A 24,290-nucleotide genomic window follows, 5' to 3' on the forward strand; every position below is an offset into this window, starting at 1 on the left:
AGGAGGCTCGTGCTTCCCTGCTGGTTTTCCCATTAGTGAGCTGCTAAGCCACTTACCCTCCTTGCACCTCAGTTTCCTTGTCTAGAGAATGAGAACTGGGCTCCAAGAAGGCATTCCTGGCTCAAAAACTCTGTGTTCTATGAACAAAACTCTGCAGGCTCTCTGTGAGGGGGGCTGAGCTGCCCTTCTCCCTGCTTTCCCCATCTGTTGAATAACCTCTCTTTTCCAAAGGAGGAAAAGTGTCCAGGGACATCAGCAAAAGACAAGCTTTCATGCAATCTCACCCCAGGATAATGGAATGTTTACAGACAGGCCGGCTGGCCTCAGCCCTTGGTTTCTCTCCTTTTATCTTTCTAATCCTCCTTTCAATCTGTCACCCCTCACATCTCTTTCCTTCCTTCTCAGCTCTCCTCTAGTTAAGGTTAACATACCTTTAAGTGGCTACTGTACACAAGGCACTGTGGTTTAGCACTTGTGTTCCTAAAATCAACTGAACTTGAGAACTGAGGGTAATAAAGCAGCCATTGATTAATCAATTCACTGAGGCACGTCCTGAGCTGCCTGTGTTCAGGCACTGGACTAGACAAAGCAGCTGCAAAATGCAAAGGGCTGATGCCTGCTCATGGTCTCAAAGGAGAGACAAACATGGGTCATGGGTCCAGTACCAAGGAGAATAAGGACCACAGTGTCGAGGAAAGCGAGGAGGTCAGAAACAGCAGAGATGACTGGAAGGAAGGAAGGGACTCCGATGGGAGTAATGTTGGTGCGATGTGGGCACGGGCATGTGAGGAGTCAAGAGAGAGGGGGCAGCACCAGCACTGAGCTGCCACGAGGAAAGCCAGACAGTGGAAGAAACCTCCCAGGGAGAACGGCTCGAGAATGGAGAGAAGGCTATAGGACGCAACCTGGCACATGTCTCCAACTCAGCGGGTAGAGGGGAGAGGAAAACGAAGTGAAGACAGAGAGGTGAAAGGTAGGCAGAGCAGAAGCACGAAATGCCAAAATAAGCCAAGGAAGTGGAGGATTTCGAAAGAAGTGTTCAAAGATAAACATGAGCACAAAAGGGCAGAGAAGGGAGAGGAAGGGTGTCAAAAGATTCACAGTAGGTTGAGAAAGACCTTTGAGAGGATTTTTTTTTTTTTTAATATTTTCATTTGGAAGGCAGAGAAAGAGAGATTGATCTTTTATCTACTGTTTCATATTCCTTGATGCTCACAAAAGCCAGGACTGAGCCAGGTTGAAGCTAGGAGCTCAAAATTCCATCTGGGTCTTCCCACATGGGTAGCAGGGACCCAACTATTGGAGCCATCACCTGCAGCTTTCCAGGGTACACATTAGCAGGACGCTGGAGTGAGAAGGGGAACCAGGAGTTAAACCCAGGCACTCCGATACAGGATGCAGGCTTCCCACGTGCTGTCCTAACCACTGCTCCAGACACCTGCTCTGCGAGACTGGTTTTACTCATATCTACATTGAGTCCATGAGGATCTTCCTCAGAGAAAACTAGCAAGAAAGAGGAATTAGAGACTCAAGGACTACTTCTTCTTCCTTTTAATTTTTTTATTATTATTATTATTTCGCTTTTGAGTTTGGAGGAGTCTTGAACAGATTTTTAGGTCAAGAAAGTAAGAGATATGAGCCAAGGGCAGCACTGGGGTGCAGCATGTTAAGTTTCAGCGATGCCTGTCTGAGTGCCAGCTACTGCTCCTCTGATCCAGCTTCCTGCCTGGGAAAGCAGCAGGGGCGGGCTCAAGCCCCTGCCCACCGACATGGGAGTCCTGGATGAACTCCTAGATCCTGGCTTCAGCCTGGCCCAGCCTTGGCTGTTGCAGCCATTTGGGGAGTGAACCATGAGTGGAAGATCTCTCTCTCTCTCTCTCTCTGTCTCTTCCCCTCTCTGTTGCTCAGCTTTCAAATATATAAATCTTTAAAAGAAAAAGATTAGAAAGGAATCGGCTACACATTATCTCTTCTATATCCTAACAAAAAAACAAAGACCGCCAACTCTAAATCAAGCATCTTCAATCTTTTGAGCAGGATTTTTGGTCACTAGCTCTGTGTGGTGGTGGTCGGGGTGGGGTGGGGTGGGGGGTCCACAGGAATAAAACAGACACTGAGTCTACCTGCAGCAATGCCTGGATACGAGGTTATCACAACGGGGGGACATTCAGGCTGGCCAGTAGGGTTGTGACTAAAAAGGCCAAAAAGCCACCACCAGAAAAGTTGAAACAAAGGGAAAAGGAGAGGCTTATGTGTCTACTGATATAGAAAAAAGAGCCATTAGTAAAAGGGGTCTTCAACAAATTCGTAGAAAATGAATATGAAAAAACTGTGCAGGGATTTCACAAATTTTTTGTACCAAGATAAACTGTCTTTTAACTCCATTTTTCCATGAGCCTCCTTTTTAAAAATTATTTATTTATTTATTTGGAAGAGTTAGAGAGAGGGAGAGACAGAGAGAAAGAGATCTTCCATCCAATGGTTCATTCACTAAATGGCTGCAACACTCGGAGCTGGGTCAGATGGAGGCCAGGAGCTTCAACCGGGTCTCCCATGTGGGTGGCAGGAGCCCAAGCACTTAGTCCATCTTCTGCTGCTCTTCCTAGGCCATTTTAGGAGCTGGGTCAGAAGTCGAGTAGCTGGGACACAAACAGGAGCCCATATGGGCTGCTGCTGTTGTGGGCAGCAGCTTTACCTGCTAAGCCACGACACTGGCCCCTCCATGAACCTTCTGAAGTACTCATATATGAAGACACTTTAGGGGCCAGAGTGGTGGCGCAGTGGGTTAACGCCCTGGCCTGAAGCGCTGGCATCCCATACGGGTGCTGGTTCAAGGCCTGGCTGCTCCACTTCCGATCCAGCTCTCTGCTATGACCTGGGAAAGCAGTAGAGGATGGCCCAAGTCCTTGGGCCCCTGCACCTGTGTGGGAGACTCAGAAGAAGCTCCTGGCTTCAGATCGGCGCAGCTCCGGCCATTGCGGACAGTTGGGGAGTGGACCAGCAGATGGAAGACCTCTCTCTCTCTCTGCCTCTCCTCTCTCTGTGTAACTCTTTCAGATGAATAAATAAATCTTAACAACAACAACAAAAAAAGACACTTTAAGGAAATGGGTTTCAAACATGTACCTCAAGTCCAAGTCTCAACTGCAAATGAAGGGTTGGTGCTAAGTTTCCTCTCAAGGGAGCAAATCAAGGTAGAGGGTTTTAAGTCATACAGATATAGGAGCTCACTCATTCATTTATTTTTTATTTTAAAATTTCTTCTTTAAAATTTATTGTATTTATTTGAAAGGCAGAGAGACAGACAGAGATCTCTCCCATCCATTGGTTCACTCCCCAACAGTCCAGGCTGGGCAATACCAAATCCTGGAAACAGGAACTCAACCAAGGTTTGCCACATGCCAATGCCTTTAGCTATCATTTGCAACTTCCCAGGGTGTGTATTTACAGGAAATTAGAATCAAGAGCACAGCCAAGACAAGAACCCCAAGTGTGGCCTAATTTCTGAGCCAAACCCCCACCCAGGAGTTTATTGCACAATGAATACTGTTTCTCTAAAATATTACTGGGAAGGCCAACCGGAAGTGGTGACAGCAGTAAGCAGAATAGGTAACAGTATTTCCATAATCTATAATACAGTATGTTCAGGCACTCATAGATGAATATATATACAAACCGTGTGTACCAATCCATTTTACATGAACTGATTCCTTTTACTTATTTTACTTCATTTGCTGCTCTTAGCTCTATAAGGGAAGTGCAGTGAGGTTAAATAAAGACCACCACAAGGTCATCTAAGTAATAAGTGGTAAAGCTAAGACTTCAAACAAGTTGCACATAACTCCTGTGTCTACTTTATACTTCAGGTCAGATACCATGCTGGTACTTGGCTACCATCACCATCCAAACCTAATTCAGAAAGCACGAGTTAGTGATGGGCCACCTTTTCTTTCTCCTTAAGCAGGAGGAAAGTTAAGAAATTTTGGGTTGGCGCCGTGATGCACTAGGTTAATCTGCCGCCTGTGGTGCCAGCATCCCATATGGGTGCCGGTTCTAGTCCCGGTTGCTCCTCTTCCAGTCCAACTTTCTGCTGTTGCCTGGGATAGCAGTGGAGGATGGCCAAGTTCTTGGGCCCCTGCACCCACATGGGAGACCCAGAGGAAGCTCCTGGCTCCTGGCTTTGCATCAGCACAGTTCAGGCCGTAGTGGCCATCTGAGGAGTGAACCAACGGAAGGAAGACCTTTCTCTCTGTCTCTCCCTTTCACTGCCTATAACTCTACCTGTCAAATAAATAAATAAAAATCTTAAAAAGAAAGTTAAGACATTTTTAAAAGATTGTATTTATTTATTTATTTCAAGGTAAAGTTACAGAGAGAGAGAGAGAGAGGGGCAGAGAGAGGTCTTCCTTCCATTGGTTCACTTCCCAAATGGCCACAATGGCAGGAACTGCACCGATCCAAAGCCAGGAGATTCTTCCTGGTCTCCCACGTGGGTGCAGGGGCCCAAGGACTTAGGCCATCCTCTACTGCATTCCCAGGCCACAGCAGAGAGCCAGACTGGAAGAAGAGCAGCCAAGACTAGAACTGGCGCCCATATGGAGGATTAACCTACTGTGCCATGGCGCCAGTCCCGACATTATACATTTTTAAAAGTATGCATTCATTATTAAAAAAAAAAGAAGAAGAAAAGAAAAGCCCCCTGAGAATAGTCACCCATATTTCCAAGCTCCAAGATTCTGGATGGCAAAGCCTGCAATTAAAGTCTACCAGACAACCCAGCCTATCTGTAGGTACAAAATAACTACCATATTTCTCCAAGTCTGCTACATCCCCTACGTCTTCACACCCAATTCTCTCTCAGCCCATGTAGGAAATAATCTCCTCCAAATCCAAACCCCTAAAACACGTACTTACCAAAAATTTACCATTTTGAGGTGCAAGAATTTGCATGATTTGTATTCCATCTTGATTTGCATGTATTCATGTTTCTTTATATAAGGCCATTTTTAAAATTAATATGTATTTATTTGAAAGGCAGAGAAAGAGAGAGAGGGAGCAGGGGAGAGAGAGAATCCAATTACTTGAGCCATCACTGCTGCCTCCCAGAATCTGCATAAGCAGGAGGCTGGAGTCAGGAGCCAGAACTGGGTAGAGAACCCAGGTACTCTGATGCGGGATGTGCGGCCCTTGCCTGCCTTTTGAACAGTAGGTTTTTATTTTGCACTAGGCCTTGCAAATTAAGTAATCAACCACACCTGTAACCCTTCAGCCCTTCAAATGTGTTTGCACGCTCGGATATCCCACTCACCATTCTAGCTTCCCTTTTGTTCATTCTTTCTGTTACAGATCCTCATAGATAATGTACTCCTTTTGAGGGGAGAGCCATAGTCTTTTTCATTATTGTATCTCAAGCTTCCTATACCCAAGTGACAAATACAGTGCTGGGGAACACAGAAGGTACTTGTTAAATACTGGTAAACCAATACATCACTCCAATTAAAGAATTCTTAATTATTTCATGACGATCACCATTACCTTTTCTAGGACATAAAATCTGCTTGGTGGGGCTGGTGCCCTGGTGTAGTCAGTTGGGGTCCTAGCTGCTCCACTTCCGATCCAGCTCTCTGCTATGGCCTGGGAAAGCAGAAGATGGCCCAAGTCCTTGGGCCCCTCACCCACGTGGGAGACCTGGAAGAAGTTCCTGGCTTCTGGCTTTAGATCAGCACAGCTCCGGCACTTGCGGCCAACTGGGGAGTGAACCAGCTAATGGAAGACATTTTTCTCTCTCTGCCTCTGCCTCTCTGTAACTCTGCCTTTCAAATAAATAAATAAAAACTTAAAAAAAAAAATTCTGCCTGGTTTCCAGAACACTATAAAATGCTAACATCCTCTTTGTATGGAAGCCTCTTCCTTATTTGTGTGTAGGAAAAAAAATCCCTTCTTATTAATAAAACAACGATCAGTGGCAGGGTATTCAGTTTGTTTGTAAAGGCTTTGTTTCAACTTTTTTGCTCACTCTGAGCATCAAATCATTTTTTGAAGGCTTATTGTGCCAGCATCCTCAGTTCCAGAACATGGCAACTGACTTTTCCTAAAAGTGGACGCAGCTTCATGCAATGCTTAATTTGAGTCCACAGACGGATCAGGGAACATCCCCAAATGCTTATGGGTTAGGGGGAGCACATGCAACTACCAGCCACTAGCGATCCAGAGGCAAATAACCACAGTCAAGTTACCACCTCCAATTCTCAGCACTGTTCCACCTTGTGCTACTGCCAGGTTCCGGTGCTGAATTATTATTATTATTTTAGATTTATTTATTTATTTATTTGAAAGGCAGAGTTACACAGGTGGGGGGTAGGGATCTTCCACCCTTTGGTTCACTCCCCAAATGACTGCAGTAGCTGGGCCTGCATCAGGAGGAAAGCCAGGAGCTTCATCTGGGTTTCTTACATGAGTGCAGGGGCCCCAGCACTTAGGCCATCTTCTGCTGCTTCCCCAGGGGCATTAGCAGGGAGCTGGATCTAAAGTGGAACAGCCGGCCGGCGCCTCGGCTCACTAGGCTAATCCTCCGCCTTGTGGCGCCGGCACACCGGGTTCTTGTCCCGGTCGGGGCGCCGGATTCTGTCCCGGTTGCCCCTCTTCCAGGCCAGCTCTCTGCTGTGGCCAGGGAGTGCAGTGGAGGATGGCCCAAGTCCTTGGGCCCTGCACCCCATGGGAGACCAGGAGAAGCACCTGGCTCCTGCCATCGGATTAGCGTGGTGCGCCAGCCGCAGCACACCGGCCGTGGTGGCCATTGTGGGGGTGAACCAACGGCAAAGGAAGACCTTTCTCTGTGTCTCTCTCTCTCTCTCTCTCACTGTCCACTCTGCCTGTCAAAAAAATAAAAATAAATAAATAAATAAATAAATAAAGTGGAACAGCCAGGACACTAACGAGAGCCCATACGGGATGCCAGCGCCATCACAGGCAGTGGCTTAACCCATTACAGCACAATGCTGGGCCCCTCATGCCGGTCTTTATAAGTATCCTTATAAGGATATACTCTGTTTCTTACAACTCAGGTTCATTACAGATGATATACTCAAGATAAATGCCACAAGGAGCAACAAACCTTCACATAATCCACAAATCCTGTGGATGGAGTCACAGGACACTAAAAAAAATATGGATTAAATTGGTTAAGTATCTCACAAGACTCCAGGTTCAACAGATTTCTTTTTCCCATTTTGGCAAGCATTGAGATAAAGAATTCAGAAATGTGTCCTTGGCTCCTATGAGACGTGGGAGATCCAGGACACACATGGAATAAAATGAAAGCCAATTTAATAATGGTGTCCTTTACCCAGTGAGGAAAGGGGACATCCGTTGTCCTCAAAATACGAATGGAGGGACACAAAACCGAAAGGCCGTGGTTGAGGAGCAAAAGGAAGTGAGCCGGGACAAGCCACGGCACAGGTAATCAGTACTCAGAACAGCGGACAATTCACAAGGTGAACTGGATTTCGGGGAGGTATCCCACGGGCGACAAGAGTCTCAGTTGCAACTTTTTCATTAGCTTAGAAGAAGCTGTTGATGTTTAACATTAGGGGCAATAATCTAAGAAGGACCAAATGTACACTGTGTTGAGATATTTTAGGCAGAGTAATCAAGACATGGAGAGCATACTTTATTCACACTGTGACTAAACCTAGCACACTGCCAAAAAATAGGATTTGGAACAAATTTTGGAATAGAAACTACTCATCTGTTTTGCAAAAAAGAAATCAGAAGCACATCAGCGTAATCAGTAATTTTAAACTTGCCTATTAAGTCAGGACACTGATCGCTAACAGATGCATATATTTGCAAATTTCTTCAACAAAGTTGACAAGCTCTGTATCAACAGGTCTCTTACTGCCCTGGAATCTATGTTTCAGAACTCCTAATTGTGCATGCTCCTAATGATTCTTGTTATCTTTGTTAATTTTCTATTGACCAGTCAGAAAATTAAGTTGTGAAAAAGCCCAAAGAGAGGCTTAACACAGGTCTTGGCAGTTAATAAACTTCTGGACCCAAGGTCAATTGAGCTCAAAGGATTTGCACTAAGCAATCAATGGGAAATGTCCTGCCTTTGGAATGCCAGTCTGGAGAATAAATGCGTAAACACTCTGGGTTTGCACTGTAAGCATCCTGGCAGTGGGCATGGGTTTTAAAACATATTCTGAATGGGCAAAGGGGCTCCCAGACTAACTCAGCTTGCAGGTCATGAATGAACTTCTCTTGGAAGTTACAAATATAATATAGTAGTCCCCCTGATGTATGGAGTATACATCCCAGGAGCCCCAAGTAGATGCCTGAAACTGTGGACAGTACCATGGCTAATTTCTTTTCCATCTAACCAAGCACTTAGCATGCCCTGTGGCTGTATCTTTTGCAGCGTGAGGTACCAGAGCAAAGCTAGTATAACTTTCTCTCTCTTTCTTTACAATTTTATGATTAGAAAATTCATTTTTTACCAGTGATCTTAGCAATCTCATATCTGATCTTTTTTTCTTTCCTCAGGAAGCCTAGAACTTTCACCTACATGAAGTACTGTGCAATTTTCTTTGACATATCCAGATCACCATCATCATCACTCTTGCACATTGGGGCCATTAAGTAGAACAAGGGTTAGGCGCACAAGCATTGTGATATCAAATATCACAACAGTCAATCTTATAAGTCACTGAGATGGCTCAGTGACTAACAGGTGGGTAGCATATATAGCATGGATACACTGAAGAAAGGGATGGTTGACGTCACAGGCAGGATAGAGGGGGACCATGCATGACTTATCCTACCACTCAGAATAGTGTAGAGTTTGCAACTTAGAGACTGTTTACTTTTAGAATTTTCCACTTAATAACTTCAGAACATGAGTGACCATAGGTAAGGACAGAAAATGAAACCTCGGGTGAGGAGAGGCTACTACAGAACTCACCACAGAAGGGAAACATAACGTTCTCAACGGAGAACTTATCTAAAGGTGATGTGAGAATGGAATACTGGAGACGCTGCACATGTAAGTCAATCTCTTCACTTCTAATTCCAGCAGGAACACATTGGCTGGGAACACCACAGCACATAATGCAACCCCTCTCTCTCCATCATCCCACCTCACACTAGCCAGACATTGCTCATAAATGGATTTTTATAAACAGTTGTTATGAAAGGAATACACATATTGGAGCTCCACGAGTATGCTGAAACTCTTTTGTGAGAATTTTGAAAATTCCCTTTGAAATCAAACTGTTGTTTCCCAAACAATGCCTGAGCTATGGAAACAGGAATAAACTGCCAAAGAATTCACCTGTGATGTTTGTTTTCTAAAGTCCAAAGAGATGGGATGTTGGTCAGAAATATATTTTGCCTTTGGCCTGGAACTACAGAAATTCATAAACATTTTCATTGTGCACCACCACCCCCCAACTTAAAAACAGAAAGTAAACAAATAATCTGCAAAAAAAAAAAAAATACATTTCATGAAGTCATTTCATTAAAAATAAGAACCAAAACAAATAATGAAAATTGTTAGAAGCAAAAGTGTCAGTCAATAATTTTCAATAAAAGCATGCATATCTTCTAAACCAAAATTGAAAGGAGGAATATCAAAGTGAGTCTATAAATAGAGATGTGTACAGAAATCTCTTCACAGTTTCTCTCTACCCCATCTCAAAATTTCACTGAAAACACTTTTTGTCATGAAAATCTTCCTTTGTCACTGGCTTCTTTCGTATTTGGAGGGGACCTAACTTTATCTAACTTTACCTTCTCTTGGGCATGTGTTCAGGTCTTCCCAAGCACAGCCACCAATAAGGTAGTTCTACTATTATCACCACATTGTAGGTGAGAAGCTGAGAGAAGTTGAGATTGAATAACTGGCCTAGCAGCTTGGGTGGCAACCTTCCTTCCACTGAGTTAGCACTCTCTGTCTCGTCACAGATTTCCGCATGCTGGCAAACCATTTGGAAGAGTTTAACACTATTATATTTAGAGGACACTCAGTAATGAGACTGGATTGTTAAAATTCTGTAAACAGGGGTGGTGCATTCTGTGTGTGTATAGGATGGGTTACACCTGAAGTTTGTTTCAATTAGTTTATATATAGAATAAAATAAATTCATATTTTATTGAGGGCCTATAATGTGCTGGTCAGTGTATGATATTTCAATCCTGTGAAATAAGTATTCTCTTTCTGGTTTGTAATTCTAATATGTGCTTGTTTTGTAAATAGGTAAGAGAACAAGGCTTAATAAGGCTAAACAAACTATAATGTCATTCAGGAAGTGAGTGGCAGGAGGTAAGACACCCCACCCCAATCATGTTGGCTGGTATCCAATGCCATCTGATCTTCGGTCTCAAGTTCCCAAAGACCCAGAAAGCTACATTGTTCACAGGATCCTGTGTGACCCCAGATTTTCTGCCTAGCACTTCTTATGGTAGGGTGTATAATGATCTTCCTCATATTTTGTCTTACCCCTTTTGTAAGGATACTCCATTGATTGAAGAATACTTCATTCATTGTAGGACTACTTCATTGACCCTGACACTAACAAATATCTTTAAATTTAGAAGCAACTGAATCCAGAAGCTAGTACTATCAATGGTTTTAGAGCATATGAAGGGTCTTCAAAAAGCTCACGGAAACGCATATTAGGAAACAATTATCATGGATCTCAAATATTTCTTGCATTAAAATTCCATTTCTCAATGAACTTTTTGAAGTGATCCTGTATGTCCTCTTTGATAATTATGGCCACAGTGATTTCTGGCCTATCATTGAGGTGACATTTCATAGGTACATCCGGAGATATAAATTGTTAAATAGTTTTACCCTCAGCAGCCATTCCAGAAATACGGAAATAAAAGTACAGCTAAGTATTTCAAACTTCATGACTATGATTCACTATAAGAAATACTTTCATTTTTAAAATATTTTTAAAGGACTTGAGCATTTTTTTTTTTTTTTTTTGGTAAATGTTCATTTATTGTCAGCTACTTAAAAGGCAGGTGGAGAGGGAGAGGGAGAGGGAGAGAAATAGAGATATCCTCCATCTGCTGGTTTGTTCCCCAAATGCTCCCAATAGTCAGGGTTGGGCCAGGCCAAAACCAGGAACCCAGAACTCCATCTGAGGTTTCTATATGGGTGGCAGGCCACCATCTACTATCTCCCTAGATGCATTGGCAGGAAGCTGAATTGGAAGAGTAGCAGCCAGGATTGCAACCAGCACTCTGATATGGGATGCTGGTGTCCCAACGGCAGTTAACCCCTTACACCAAAATGCCTTTTAATACTTTTAATGTTGAGACCCAGTAATATGGATATATGTATGCAAATATGAATGCATAATCAAGAAAAAAACTGTACAAAACAATGTGTTCTCTCACAATAACACGTTTTTATATTTTTCTATTCAATTCAGTTTTTTCTTTCAAACACAAAAATCACAAGTCTTTACATGACTCCCTAATCACATTGCAACCAACAGCTTGAAAAACAGGGATCGAGAACATACTGTTCCAATTTTAATTAATATTTTGTGCAGAATTGAATCAAAAAGTCTTGTTCAGACAAAATGAATAATATTTATTGGTTTCATTCGTCTGGTCTAAATGTGTCTAAAATGAGGCTGTTGTTGCTGTTAGGTGGGGAGTAGACACACTCCCTTTTCACCAAGTGCATCCTGTCGTGCCTTTTGTACCAGGTAAGCGCCTCGCCCACTTGAAAGTTAAAGAAAATGAGCTTTCTACTCCCTCTGAAAACCGCATGTCTAATGGCTGCTTTTGCTTTGCTTGATTTCATTTTGTTCTGAGTCTTAAAATTAGTTTTCTTCATGAAGGGAAACTGAACTTCAGGTCTGCTGTTTCCAATGTACAGTTCTCCCTATTAAAGATATGCACTGACTTGAGCTCTTTTCCAGTTGTAGACACATCTGTAATCCTCTTGCTATTTTTTTTCTTCTGTAAAAAGATTTATGTATTTATTTGAATGGCAGAATAAAAGAGAGAGGGAAAGACAGAGGCAGAGACAAAGAGGGAGAAAGAGACCTTCCATCTGTTGGCTGACTCCGCACATAGCTACAATGGCCAGGACACACAGCCAGGCCGAAGTCAGGATCCTGGAACTCCATCCAGGTCTCACTTGTGAGTAGCAGGGGTCTAAGCGCTGGGGCCATCTTCCACTGCCCTCCCAGAGGCATTAGCAGGGACTTGAATTAGACCTTCTATGGGATGCTGGTGTCACAGTGGGTGGCTTAAACCTCTGTTCCACAATGCTGGGCCCCACTTGGAGTTTATAAAATGAATAACCAATGGTTGGGGCAGGCTCCGTGGTGCAGGTTAATCTTCTGCTTGCAGCGCCGGCATCCCATAAGGGTGCCGGTTCTAGTCCCAGCTACCCCTCTTCCAATCCAGCTCTCTGGTATGGCCTGGGAAAGCAGTGGAAGATGGCCCAAGTGCTTGGGGCCCTGCACCCGCAGAGGAGGCCGGGAGGATGCACCTGGCTCCTGGCTTCGGATCAGCACCGCTCTGGCCGTTGCAGCCATTTAGGTAGTGAACCAACGGAAGGAAGACCTTTCTCTCTGTCTCTCCCTCTCACTGTTTGTAACTCTACCTCTCAAATAAATAAATAAAATCTTTTTTAAAAAAAATGAATAACCAATGGTGTTTTGATAAACCTGGCTAATATCTTTGCTACCTTGGAATGTAAGTGACTGGCCTTCTAGATTTGAATCCATAGATTTTCTTGCAAGATGGGAAGACAACCACATCCCTTATCATAGTGCCTGGGTTTGAGTCTCTGGCCCTACCTCCAAATCTAGCCTCCTACAGCAAGTGATGGCTCAAGTACTTGAGTCCATGACACCCACACAGGAAACCTGGATTGAGTTCTGGGCTTCTGGCTTAAGCCCAGCCTAGTTTAGTACTGGCTACTGCAGGCCATCTGGGGAGTGAACTAGCAGATAGAAGATTTCTCTTTGTCTGCCTTTCAAATAAAATAAATTGAGCATATACCTATATCTGTATCTATATCTATTATTTGTTTATTTGAAAGCATAAGTTACAGAGAGAGACTGAGAGAGAGAGAGAGAGAGAGATCTTCTATTTACTGGTTCACTCCCCAAATGGCTACAACAAGCCAGGAGCCAGGAACTCTCCCACATGGGCCCCAAGCACTTGGGCCATCTTCCACTGCTTTCCCAGGCACATTAACAGGGAGTTGGATCAGAAGTGCAGCACCCAGGACTCAAAACAGTGCACATATGGGATGCCAGAGTCACAGGGGGCAGCTTCACCTGCTGTGTTATAACACTAGCCTCATGATCATAAATAAATATTTATTGACTGCATCTCAGACTTTCATCCTAATATGACATGTGATCCTGGCCTCAGAGAAAATATTTTTTAATAAATTTTACAAGAAAAATAGGAAAAGTTTATTTTTTGGTATGTTATTGGGGTTTTAAAAACATTTTAAGTACAGGGTAATACTTAACTATTTCTCATTTTACATGCTTGATATTCTTTAGTTTTTTTTTTTTTTTAATACATGGTTAGACGTTAGATCAATGGAAAGGGAAATCGAAATTAACATAGGAGAGAAGTATTACCCTATGGGTACACGGACCACTGCTGCCTCTCTCTTTATGCACACTCCTTCTGAGAACACACAGGAGCCCAGAAAAGATGCACAAGTCAGAGTCCTCCGTTACTTAAGAATCTCTTTCCAATCAAAAGCAGTCCACAATACTGCGTCTCTTTCCTGCCGCACCACTGGGAAGAAGCAGGGTAAATTATAGGGCAACACTGGTGTTCGCAGGAGACACAGGGTTAAACCCTGCAGGAGCCTTCATACGCCAGTGAGTCATGGAAAAACTCAGGAGACTGGCTCCTGCTTCGGTTCTGCTGTCTCCAAAGGCAGCTATATTTGATTGTCCTGCAGCTGATGGAGCCGTCTGTGTCAGAGCAGCTACATAACTCCTATAACTCAGAAATGGACTTTCTTTTTTTTTTTTTTTTGCGATGTTGTGAAACTTGCTTAAATGCCAAAAGACCTCTGGGCACATACACAGCATTTTACAACACTTCATGTGACAGTGCAAAGAGACGAATCAGCCCCCGCAACAGGAATGGAGAGAGAGAGCATCTAAGAAGGTGCGTCCTGAAAAGCGTCAGGAGGACCGTGAACCGTGGCCATGATGCGTTTTAACTCCATCCCCGTGGCTACTAATGCACTGCTATGATTAAATGGATTATGAAAATGGTGCGGATGGCTCAGACCTCTGCACCCAAAGCGCTGGGCTATGTCATCCAAAATCTGAAAAGAACAAAACACTCTTCATAACAAAAGTTCCCTCAGACTTTTGACCTCTCTATTTCTGGCATCTCACAAAGCGAGAGCTTGCAGGGGTTGGGGACGTGGCCTCCGATTGCCAACCGGGGCTGTGTCTGTACACTGTCTTGTTTACTCATTTCTTGACCCACGCCAGAGACTGTGCCTTTCGCTCCTGCCGGGGTTCTACCAGATGCGACAAATCACAGGGGTGCAGTTTGCCTGTGACTCTGTCATGTGAACACGGGAAACACTGGAGCCCGTTCCCACTCTCTGAGCTTTGTCTTTTTGTTTTCCACCGTTCCCCCAAATGTGTGTTAACTGCTCCAGAGAATTTGCCCAACAGTTCAGTCTCCTTTTTTTCGCCTGGAGTAAAACCTCCAAGCTTACGCGAACACAACAGAATGCTGTCATCGATGAGAAATAATTTTGCATTTCCTTATGTACCTTGGCATTGGCACGTTAGTATTGTGGCTGATTGGAGGTGGGAGACGCAATTTATTTTAAGAGAAGAGAATCAAATGCTGCAACTTACTCCTCTGTTGGTTATTTTGAGGCTGTGAAAATGATCTGATCATTTCCATTAGCACACCTTGGCAGTAGCATTCATGTTGCATTAGAAATAAAAGTCCTGTCAGACTTTGTGAACCAAAAAGCAAACGGCGCTTCATGCTTTATATACACGCAAACAAAGCTCCACGCCCACTAATCTTCAATGGCTCAGATGAAAGTTTTCTTTGCATTTCCTGTATGCACCACCGTTATTCAATTGCCTGGTCGTGAAGTTGCTGTCAACATTTTAATCACTTGAGGGAAGACAGTAGTGCTGGCCGGAGTGGAGCTACTACTACGTATGAGTGTGTGCACCCCTGTTTTCCTCACCCATCGGCCTGAAATCACACATCATCAGCCTTCTGTAAGAATTATAAACTTCACATTCTAAGATTCACTTCATTCATTCAGGCGTAGGTTTGCCCGGCTTTATTAAAAGGCATATCATTCCACCACTGCAAATTTGCTTTGTTAAGCGATGCCTCATTTCTTTCAGGCTTTGTATTACATTCTCAGGGTAACTCTTTCAGGTCAGAAACAACTACCCTGAGCTCGCAGGCTGCTTCAGGCACTAGTGCTTAAACCCAAAAGGCTGTGGATCCTGCGCGCAAACTGCTTTGTCCTCGTCCTCTAAGAGACGAAGGCAGCAAGCACAGAACTGACTTTCGCTGTACGACAGCAGTGGCTGCGTGATGAACTCCTGCAACTTCCACGTTAAGACACACTTGATGAAAAATGGGTCCGAATTGGAGGCTCGCTAGCAGTCTCGTGTGGCAGCCAGGCTGACCCTCAGTAATCTGCGGGAATGACAGGAGGGGAGACAAGGGTCGACCTCAGAGCTCTGGCCACCCCAGAGGAGAGGTGGGAGAACAAGAAGGGAGCAGAGGGGGGAAGAAAAAAACAAAAGTAAAAAAGGAAGGGGGGAGATTAAGACAGACAGACACACACAGCCCAGAAAAGAGGGAGACGGCTGGCTGTTGTGAAGGGAACTGCACCCACTCAGAAGGCCGATAGGGAGGAAAGGAAAGGCACCTGAAAAGCACCCAAATGCTATCCCACTTGTTTCTGCCTGAAGGACAGAGGCACTGAGATGGAAAGTTAGCTCCTGGAGACTTGTGGCTGACCCGCCATGGGTGCTCATAACAGCACCTCACATTGAAAACCCACATTCTGCTGGCGCCGTGGCTCACTAAGCTAATCCTCCGCCTTGCGGCGCCGGCACACTGGGTTCTAGTCCCGGTCGGGGTGCCGGATTCTGTCCCGGTTGCTCCTCTTCCAGGCCAGCTCTCTGCTGTGGCCAGGGAGTGCAGTGGAGAATGGCCCAAGTACTTGGGCCCTGCACCTCATGGGAGACCAGGATAAGTACCTGGCTCCTGCCATCAGATCAGCATGGTGCGCCGGCCGCGGCAGCCATTGGAGGGTGAACCAACGGCAAAGGAAGACCTTTCTCTCTGTCTCTCTCTCTCACTGTCCACTCTGCCTGTCAAAAAAAAAAAAACAAAAAAACAAAAAAAAAAAACCCATATTATGAGTGTCAAAGCGCTGAGCAGTTCCACACGTAACAAATTAGGCTGCGTGAGCTTCAAAGTCACTGCTGTAAATATACAATGGAGACACAGAAGGCAAAAGACTTGCTGAGTCAGGGAATTAGTGGAAAGAGGCCTAAACCCAGCCCGTATGCCAGAGGCTGGAAATGGCCCGGCTGCCTGGGAAGAGCCTTTGGTTGTGCATAAAAGAGCATCTAGTATCCAATATCTTCATTATTAAAAATTATTTGAAGGCAGAGTTACAGAGAGAGAGAGATCTTCCATCTGTTGCTTCGGGGTTAGGCCAACCCGAAGCCAGGAGCCAGGAGCTTCATCTGGGTTTCCAAAAGGGGTGCAGGGGCCCAAGTATTTGGGCCATTTTCTGCTGCTTTCCCAGGTGCATTAGCAGGGAGCTGGATCAGAAGTGGAGCAGCTGGGACACGAACTGGCATTCATACGAGATGCCGGCTTCACAGGGAGCAGTTTAACCTGCTGGGCCACAGCGCTGGCCCCAAGCATCTAACATCTTAGTAGACAAACCAGATATTGCAAATTTAACGTAGTATTTCTGAAGCACTGTAGGTGAAGCTGCTGCTTGACATGCCTGAATCCCATACTGGAGTACTTGGGCTCAAGCCCATCTCCTGGATTCAGTGCCAACAGTGAGTATTAATCCCAGTTCTGAATCGTTAAAGGCGAGACTTCATTACAGGTTAGCGGTGTGCAGGAGAGTGACAAGGAAGAGTCAAGGAGCTCAAATCAAAGAGAGAAACTTCAGCACGGAACCCACAAAACAAAGTACCCCAACAAGGGGTATGGGCAAGTTATAGAGTCTTCATTCCTGGTGATCTCAATATTTGCGTATCTGAAAGGATGAACAGTATCTTCTCTCACATATCTTCCAGAGCTATTATTTCCACTGAAATATTATGAGTATAAAGGCATTTTGTAATGTATGCATTCCATTTTAGGTAAAGTAGTGGTGCATTTTTATATGAAATGTGGTATTTTGTTACTACCTCTTTATAAATACTACTTTATTCTAGTTTTTTTAATCTGAAAGGGAGAGCCACACACACACATTTGGGGGTGGTAAGAGAGAGAGCGAGTGAGTTTATTCTCTAGTTTATTCTGCAAATACCTGCCAAGAGCCAGGGCTGGGCCAGGCTGAAGCCAGGAACCTGGAACTCCATCCAGGTCTCCCATGTGAGTGTCAGTTACCCAAGCACTTGAGACTTGACCTACTACTTAACAGTATATGCATTGGTAGGAAGCTGGATGCCAAGTAGAGTAGTTGCGACTCTATTGGGCACTCTGATAGGAGATGCTGACATCCTAAATAGCTGCTTTATCCATCTGCTGGACCACAGCACCCATCCCATGGGGAACTTTTTAATAAAGTTTCCTTAACTATTTGACACAGCAGAGTTTCAGATGGTCACATTCAGTTTTCCTCAGTTCTACTAGACTTTTTTTTTTCAAAGATTTATTTATTTATTTATTTATTTGAAAGTCAGAATTACACAGAGAGAGAAGGAAAGGTAGAAGGAGAGAGAGGGGGGTCTTCCATCTGCTGCTTCACTCTGCAACTGGCAACAACAGCTGGAACTGTGCTGATCTGAAGCCAGAAGCCAGGAGTTTCTTCCAGGTCTCCCACATGGATGCGGGGGCCCAAGGACTTGGGCCATCTTCCACTGCTTTCCCAGGCCATAGCAGAGAACTGGATAGGAAGTGGAGCAGCTGGGACTCGAACCGGTGCCCATATGGGATGCCGGCACTGCTGGTGATAGCTTTACCTGCTACACCACAGCACCGGCCCCGAATCTTCAGTTTTATCAGGGATTTACATGCACCAGAATTAAATTTCCCTGCGCTTCCTTAGAAACATTACTCTGCATTCTTTGTCAGGTAGTCTATACAGGGTTTCTTCAGGGAGTTATTCCAGCCTTGGCCCAGCGGTTTAGTTCGGAAACACCCTTCCAGGATCAGGGATCCCGCACAGTCTGTCTTGTGTGGTCCCCAAGCCTGAGAATGACGGCTGCAGGCATCCCAGCGTCAGGGGCCACCCTGAGCCTGGCACTGCCACTGAACTGGGCTGGAAGTCCATGGCCGCTGAGGCCTGCTATAGTACCAGAACACCCGCAGAGCCCCAGGCCACTGCTGTTGGCTGGTGGTGATGGAGACTGTGAAGACTGAAGTAGCTGCAGGTCCCCACCTGGTGCCAGGGCATTGGCCTTGGAATCCGGGGCCAAGGTCTGCCCAGTGCTGGGTTTAACTATGGCAGGCCCAGTGTTGGGGTCTAAGGGAAAGCTCTATGCTCACTTCCCTCCCTGTCTCCATGCTGTGCCCGGGCCTGGGGGAGGGAGGACAAGGTTAACACAGCACTGTTCTCATTGCCTTCCTCAGTGCCTCTTCTCTTATCGCTGTATTATAACCAAGTCTCTAACCTGAGAATTTCCGTGCACGGATGACTGCTAGGCTGGACATTTCTGTGAGGGGATGACTACTGCAGTGTCCCACACCACCAGGTTACTCTACCCTTCTCCCTTGTCGATTAGAGGGCTTGCAGTGTGGGCGGGTGGGAGGGTGGGGTGGGAAACAGCATTATGTTCCTAAATCTGAATATACAAAATACATGAAACTTCTATAACTTCAATAAAAGAAAAAGAAAACAAGGCTTGGTGTGTGTGCGCACAGGCATGTGTGTTCTGGAGGGCTATCTTGCATGCACTGAGTTTCTTCCCAATATTTGTCATTCTGTTCAAGTAATTCTCGCAAAATCCCTGGGAGTAGACACCGAATGTGCGGAAGTTATCAGATACCCGAGATCGCGGGAAGAGTGCAGGCGTGGGGATGGCTGACCTCCTGGCAGAGCCAGCTTCATTCAGGGTTGTACACCTGAACACCCACAGTGGGCCTGGCACCCGCAAGGGCCAGGTCTGGCTTACCATGTCAGCCACTGCTGTGATTCTTACATTTGGAACAAGAACTCCCCTGTTTTCCTGTTGTTCTAGCCCTCCTGCTGCCCAGTCCGTACCCCAAGTCAGTTCATTCTCAGGAAGAGCGGTAAACACCAGTGGGCTTCACATTCCCCCGCAGGCCTCTGGCACGTCCTCTGCTGGCAGCGAAGAGTATCACAGCGCCCCACAGACTCACTCCAGTGCCACCCCGTTACTTTGGACGTTAACCTTTTCATGATGTGCCTGCCCTACAGGACAGTCTTCTCTCTCCTTTGGAGACATCAATTTCTATCTTCAAAAATATCCTTTCAAAATACATTCTCATCTTTTGCACTGACAGCCACAGTGGCCTACTGAACCTCTTTAGAATGACGAGATCAATCGTCCAGTCTCAGGGACCTGCCCCCTAAAAGCCTATAGTCCGGACACTGCACTCACTTGCCATGACGTCAACCCTGGTGCACTGTCTGCTTCTGCCCCATTCTGGCATTTGATTCGATGTGTTTTTGTGTGCCCTGCCCGGTGTAGCCAGCTCTCTGGAGGAACTACCACATTCTACCAACCATGGAATTTGTGCATGGACTTTTCACCAACACATCTGAATTGAGAATCAAGTGAGCCTAGGCAGAGCAGCCCTGGCCAAGTCTTTTTTTTTTTTTTAAATTAACGTCAAATGAACTGAAGTGACATGGGGGGAGGTCCAAATGTGTTCCAGCCTTGGTAGCTTGGTGCTGGTTGGCCGGGCTCTCCTGGTGCAGAGGCACTGGCCCATAGTTGTCTCCCCTGTTGGAGTGAATCCAGCTTTACAGAAGCATCAGGGGCCAGCAGCCAGCAGGCTCTGAGCTAGGACAACCCTAACACTGGGAGCAGCTGCAAGGTCCCCAGCCCACCTCGCCACTCCCACACCACCCAGGAGCATGGTCCCTTGATGGGGCAAGCAGTGCCTTTGTGAAGGAAACCCTCCCAAAGGGGAGTCTGGAAAAATGAGCCAGAAGCAGTAACTGACATCTTTTGAAAACTAGTTTTTAAAAGGTCTTTCCCTTCCCATTCCATCTGTTCTCTAACCCTTCCATTAACCCCCAGAGCCTCTTGTTCTTGCTCCCTTCCCAGAACTTAAGCAAGACACAAAAGACACTCTCACATCCCTCCAAGTCAAGAAACCAGGAATGGACTCGGGTATGTCTGTGGTGAGCCTGGGAAGGGAAATTAATAAACCTCCACATTACCCAGATAGGCAGACACCATACACGATTGAGACGCATAGGAAAAGTCCAAAATGAGAAGCATGGGAAATATTTTTAAATGGGCAGAGTTCAGAAGAGCTGAATTATCTACACAGTCACCCAGCTTGTCATTGTCTGAAGACGCACAAGGCTTTTGTTCATCATTTTAAAGAAATCAGGATTCAAATCCAATGGTATCATTGAGTTTACCTGAAGCAGGAATACTTAAATGTTAAGGCTTTAAAAAAAAATAGCACAAGCACACACATATTTTTCTGTGAGTTTTACTTTCCAGGTTTAGTGGAGTGATTTAGAATTTGTCACCTTTTGTCTTTTTCAGCAGTATGTCATTAAGTCTTTAATTTGGTGTTTCCTGTAGTCTGCGGTAGGATATATGCTATTTTAAATCTCAGGATTGCAGACATAGATGGTGGCTAAAGATCTGTGAACCATAAGTAAATTCTTATAAGGAACATACAAAAAAGATTGTTCTTCAGTCAGACTTAAGCCATTACTTTTTTCTAAAGAAGAAAAGGCACAAGTTAAGAAAAAGGCACCGTCAAAGACCTTCTGCCCAAATGTGCATCTCCATGAAGTTTCCTGCTGAGTGCCTATGAATGCACCCTGATCTGGGAAAAGGATCCAAATAGGATTTCAAACATCCAAAAATTTTAACTCAAACATTTAGGTATTTCACCATGCTGCTAGTCATTCATTCACTGATTTTTTTTGTCTTAGTTTAAAGAGATGCTAAACAAAAGGAGGGAGCTCTACATGTATTTACATTCCAAAACTAAGCTCCCCTCACCATCCCCCAAGTCTGTCATCCCTTCACAGCTAAACAAACCGTAAAGTCTAGCCCTGCGTTGGTGAAGAGAAGCAACAAACACAGCAAGACAGTTTCTCCCTTTTCTTCAACAACACAGAGCGAAATACCCAGAATGATGAAGCTATTCTAGTATCCAACGTTGTTTTCAATCATTTGCACACTTTATGGCAAGTATGAAGCTAAACTGTGGAACAAGGACAGACCCAGACCCTTTACTAGTTTGGGACTATTGTGCTCGCTCCTCTTAGTTTTTGGCCAATGGAAAGCTTCTGGCATCTTCACTACTAAATATGTCTATCAGCTTAATGCATGATAATGGTGAATTTATGATTTTAAGTACAAAACGCCTAACTTCCTGAACAAGATAAATATTTTTATTTTTTATGTTACAATGCCCTTAGTCCTGTTGACAAATAGAAACCTTTTGTCATCCAACAGTGATTTTATTTATGACTGTATCAATGTATGTCAAAGGTGAGTGAACTAAGCGTTGTTCATTAAGTCCACATTTGCTGGGCAAAAGGCTAAAGTAATTAATCTCTGGCTTTCTTTATTTTTAAGAGGCTCTATATTACTATTTTGAAACGCTTTATCTTAGCAAATGACCTTAGAATCTACATAAGCAACTCAAAGTGAGTGCTTAGTAAATTAGCAGAGGAATATACCTGTAAGTCTACCACTTGCTGGGAGGATTTCTTAAGGCCTTCGGTGAACATGATGACGAAGAACGGTCCATGAGTTAGTGAATTCCCTCAACTTGTGAATGTTTTTACAAATTCTCAAATTTCAAATTCAGCTATTCCACATAGTTTGAGTTCCCAAATTTGAAAAAAAGAGATGTCAATATTACAATATGACATTCAACTCGTGTCAACATAGCCTCATAAACACATACAATTGAGTCTGTCAAAAGTCTAGAACAAAAGTAATATTTCTAATTGAGTTGTTATAAATTGAAAAATCAAGCATGAATTTCAGCACTGTCTACCTCCTAGACTTATAATTTCAGTTTTTCACAAAATACCTACAAAAGCATTAAACCCTTTCATCTATAGCACACTTGACAATTATTCTCTTCTTCTCACATCTGAAAAGCAAAAGCAGTTCTCAAATGTGATGTGTGTTCTGAGCTTTGTTAAAACTAGTCTGACAAAAACTAAATATCTGTATATTTAAAAGAAATATAACACCAATATTGAAACATATCTTATCCTTAGTGAATCTTATCCTTAGTGAAAATATTCTTCAGAAATTAAGAGAAATCAGGACCTTCTCAGATAAAGGAAAACAAAGAATTTGTCAAGAGCAGATCTACCATGAAAGAATGTCTTGAAGCAGTCTTTAAATAAACAACAGAAATGATAAAAGAAAGAAAATTAAATATTAGGAAGAAAGAAAAATGGAAAGAGTAAAAAACATGGATAAATATAACAGAGTTTACTTCTTTTGAAATGATTTTGTTTGACGGTTGAAGCAAAATTTCTCACTCTGTCTAATGAGGTTCTCAAATAAGAGAATAAAAAACAAATAGATATTAGACCTTAAAAATACAATAATGAAATTAAAAACTCAATGGGTGGGTTCAACAGCTACTTGAAGAGGTCAGAGGCCAAAGCATTTGAAGACTGAACAACAGGAGTTACCCAACAGAACAGAAAGAAATTAAATTAAAAAAAAAAAGGTATTATTTAAGATAATAATAGTATAAATGAGGAGAGTAAAGGGATGTACAGAAAGATCAATCGGCTTTGATAGATTTTGGATTTACTTTTAATATATAGAACACTAGATACACTTAAAGACCTTACAGATAAACACAAATGAAATCAGAAACAAAGTTAAAGTACTCCCAGGAAGGCAGGGAAGAAACAATACAACAAAGGTAGAGAGAGAGTTAAGAAAAAAAGGAAAAAACTAATATAGAAGATGAAAGCACTATGAATGATGGAAAACAGTGGGTTACTCTAACAGGGTAGCATTGAATCTTGATTACACAGGTCTACATGTGAAAAAAATATTACACAGAACTATATATACATGCTATACAAATGTCAGTTTCCTGCTTTTGATATTTTACTAGACAACATCATAAAATGTAACCATGGAGGAAACTGGGTGAAGGTGTACCTGAAATTGCCTTTAAAACGTCCTGTGATTCTTAATCATTTCAAAATAACAACCAAAGACAAATAGGAAGTAAATCAATGGCAAATACAAAATATCAAGCAAGGTGAAGGTCATGGTTCTTTTGTTGATTTATGAAAAAGAATGAATGCATGATTAGTAAGTACTATAAAGTTGAATTTACCCAGATTATTAATACTTTGAATTATATCAGACTTAGTAAAATGACGATTTTTTTTTTATTTGAGAGCTGGAGTTACAGACAGAGAGAAAAGGTCTTCCTTCTGTTGGTTCACTCCCCAAATGGTTACTACAGCTGGAGCTACACCGATCTGAAGCCAGGAGCCAGGTGCTTCTCCTGATCTCCCATGCAGGTGCAGCAGTCCAAGCACTTGGGCCATCCTCCACTGCCTTCCCGGGCCACAGCAGAGAGCTGGACTGGAAGAGGAGCAACTGGGACTAGAACCTGGTGCCCATATGGGATGCTGGTGCGGCAGGCGGAGGATTAACCAAGTGAGCCACGGCACCGGTCCTGACAAATTTTAAAAATTGTTATGTGCTATAATTTTGCCATTTTAAGGTCATTGTGCCATTAACTCAATGTACATAATTATTATGTCTTCAGAAATAAAATAATGTGTACAACTGGGATCCTAAGAAAGCCTACGCATTATTCTACAAATATGCAAGAACAATATGTTTATACTCATCAACATTTGTAAC

The 24,290-nt window shown here is 43.8% G+C and overlaps 1 protein-coding gene across 9 annotated transcripts in view; it reads right to left on the reverse strand.

Moving 5' to 3' along the window:
- The window catches only part of ARL15 (ARF like GTPase 15), a 486,108-nt gene that overhangs the window by 124,930 nt on the left and 336,888 nt on the right, over positions 1-24,290 (reverse strand). For 5 of the 9 annotated variants that reach the window (XM_089312777.1, XM_089312773.1, XM_089312775.1 and 2 more), the window contains one exon: positions 8,378-15,702. The exons of the other annotated variants lie outside the window; for them this stretch is intronic. In XM_089312777.1, the coding sequence (XP_089168903.1) occupies positions 15,484-15,702 (219 nt within the window). In that variant the 3' untranslated portion in view covers positions 8,378-15,483. Of the gene's footprint in view, positions 1-8,377; positions 15,703-24,290 lie in introns of those variants that run through there. 9 annotated transcript variants of the gene reach the window in all.

This window comes from Oryctolagus cuniculus, chromosome 14 (genome assembly GCF_051225735.1).
Source record: "Oryctolagus cuniculus isolate XC-2025 breed Fujian yellow rabbit chromosome 14, ASM5122573v1, whole genome shotgun sequence".
Taxonomy (NCBI): Eukaryota; Metazoa; Chordata; class Mammalia; order Lagomorpha; family Leporidae; genus Oryctolagus; species Oryctolagus cuniculus.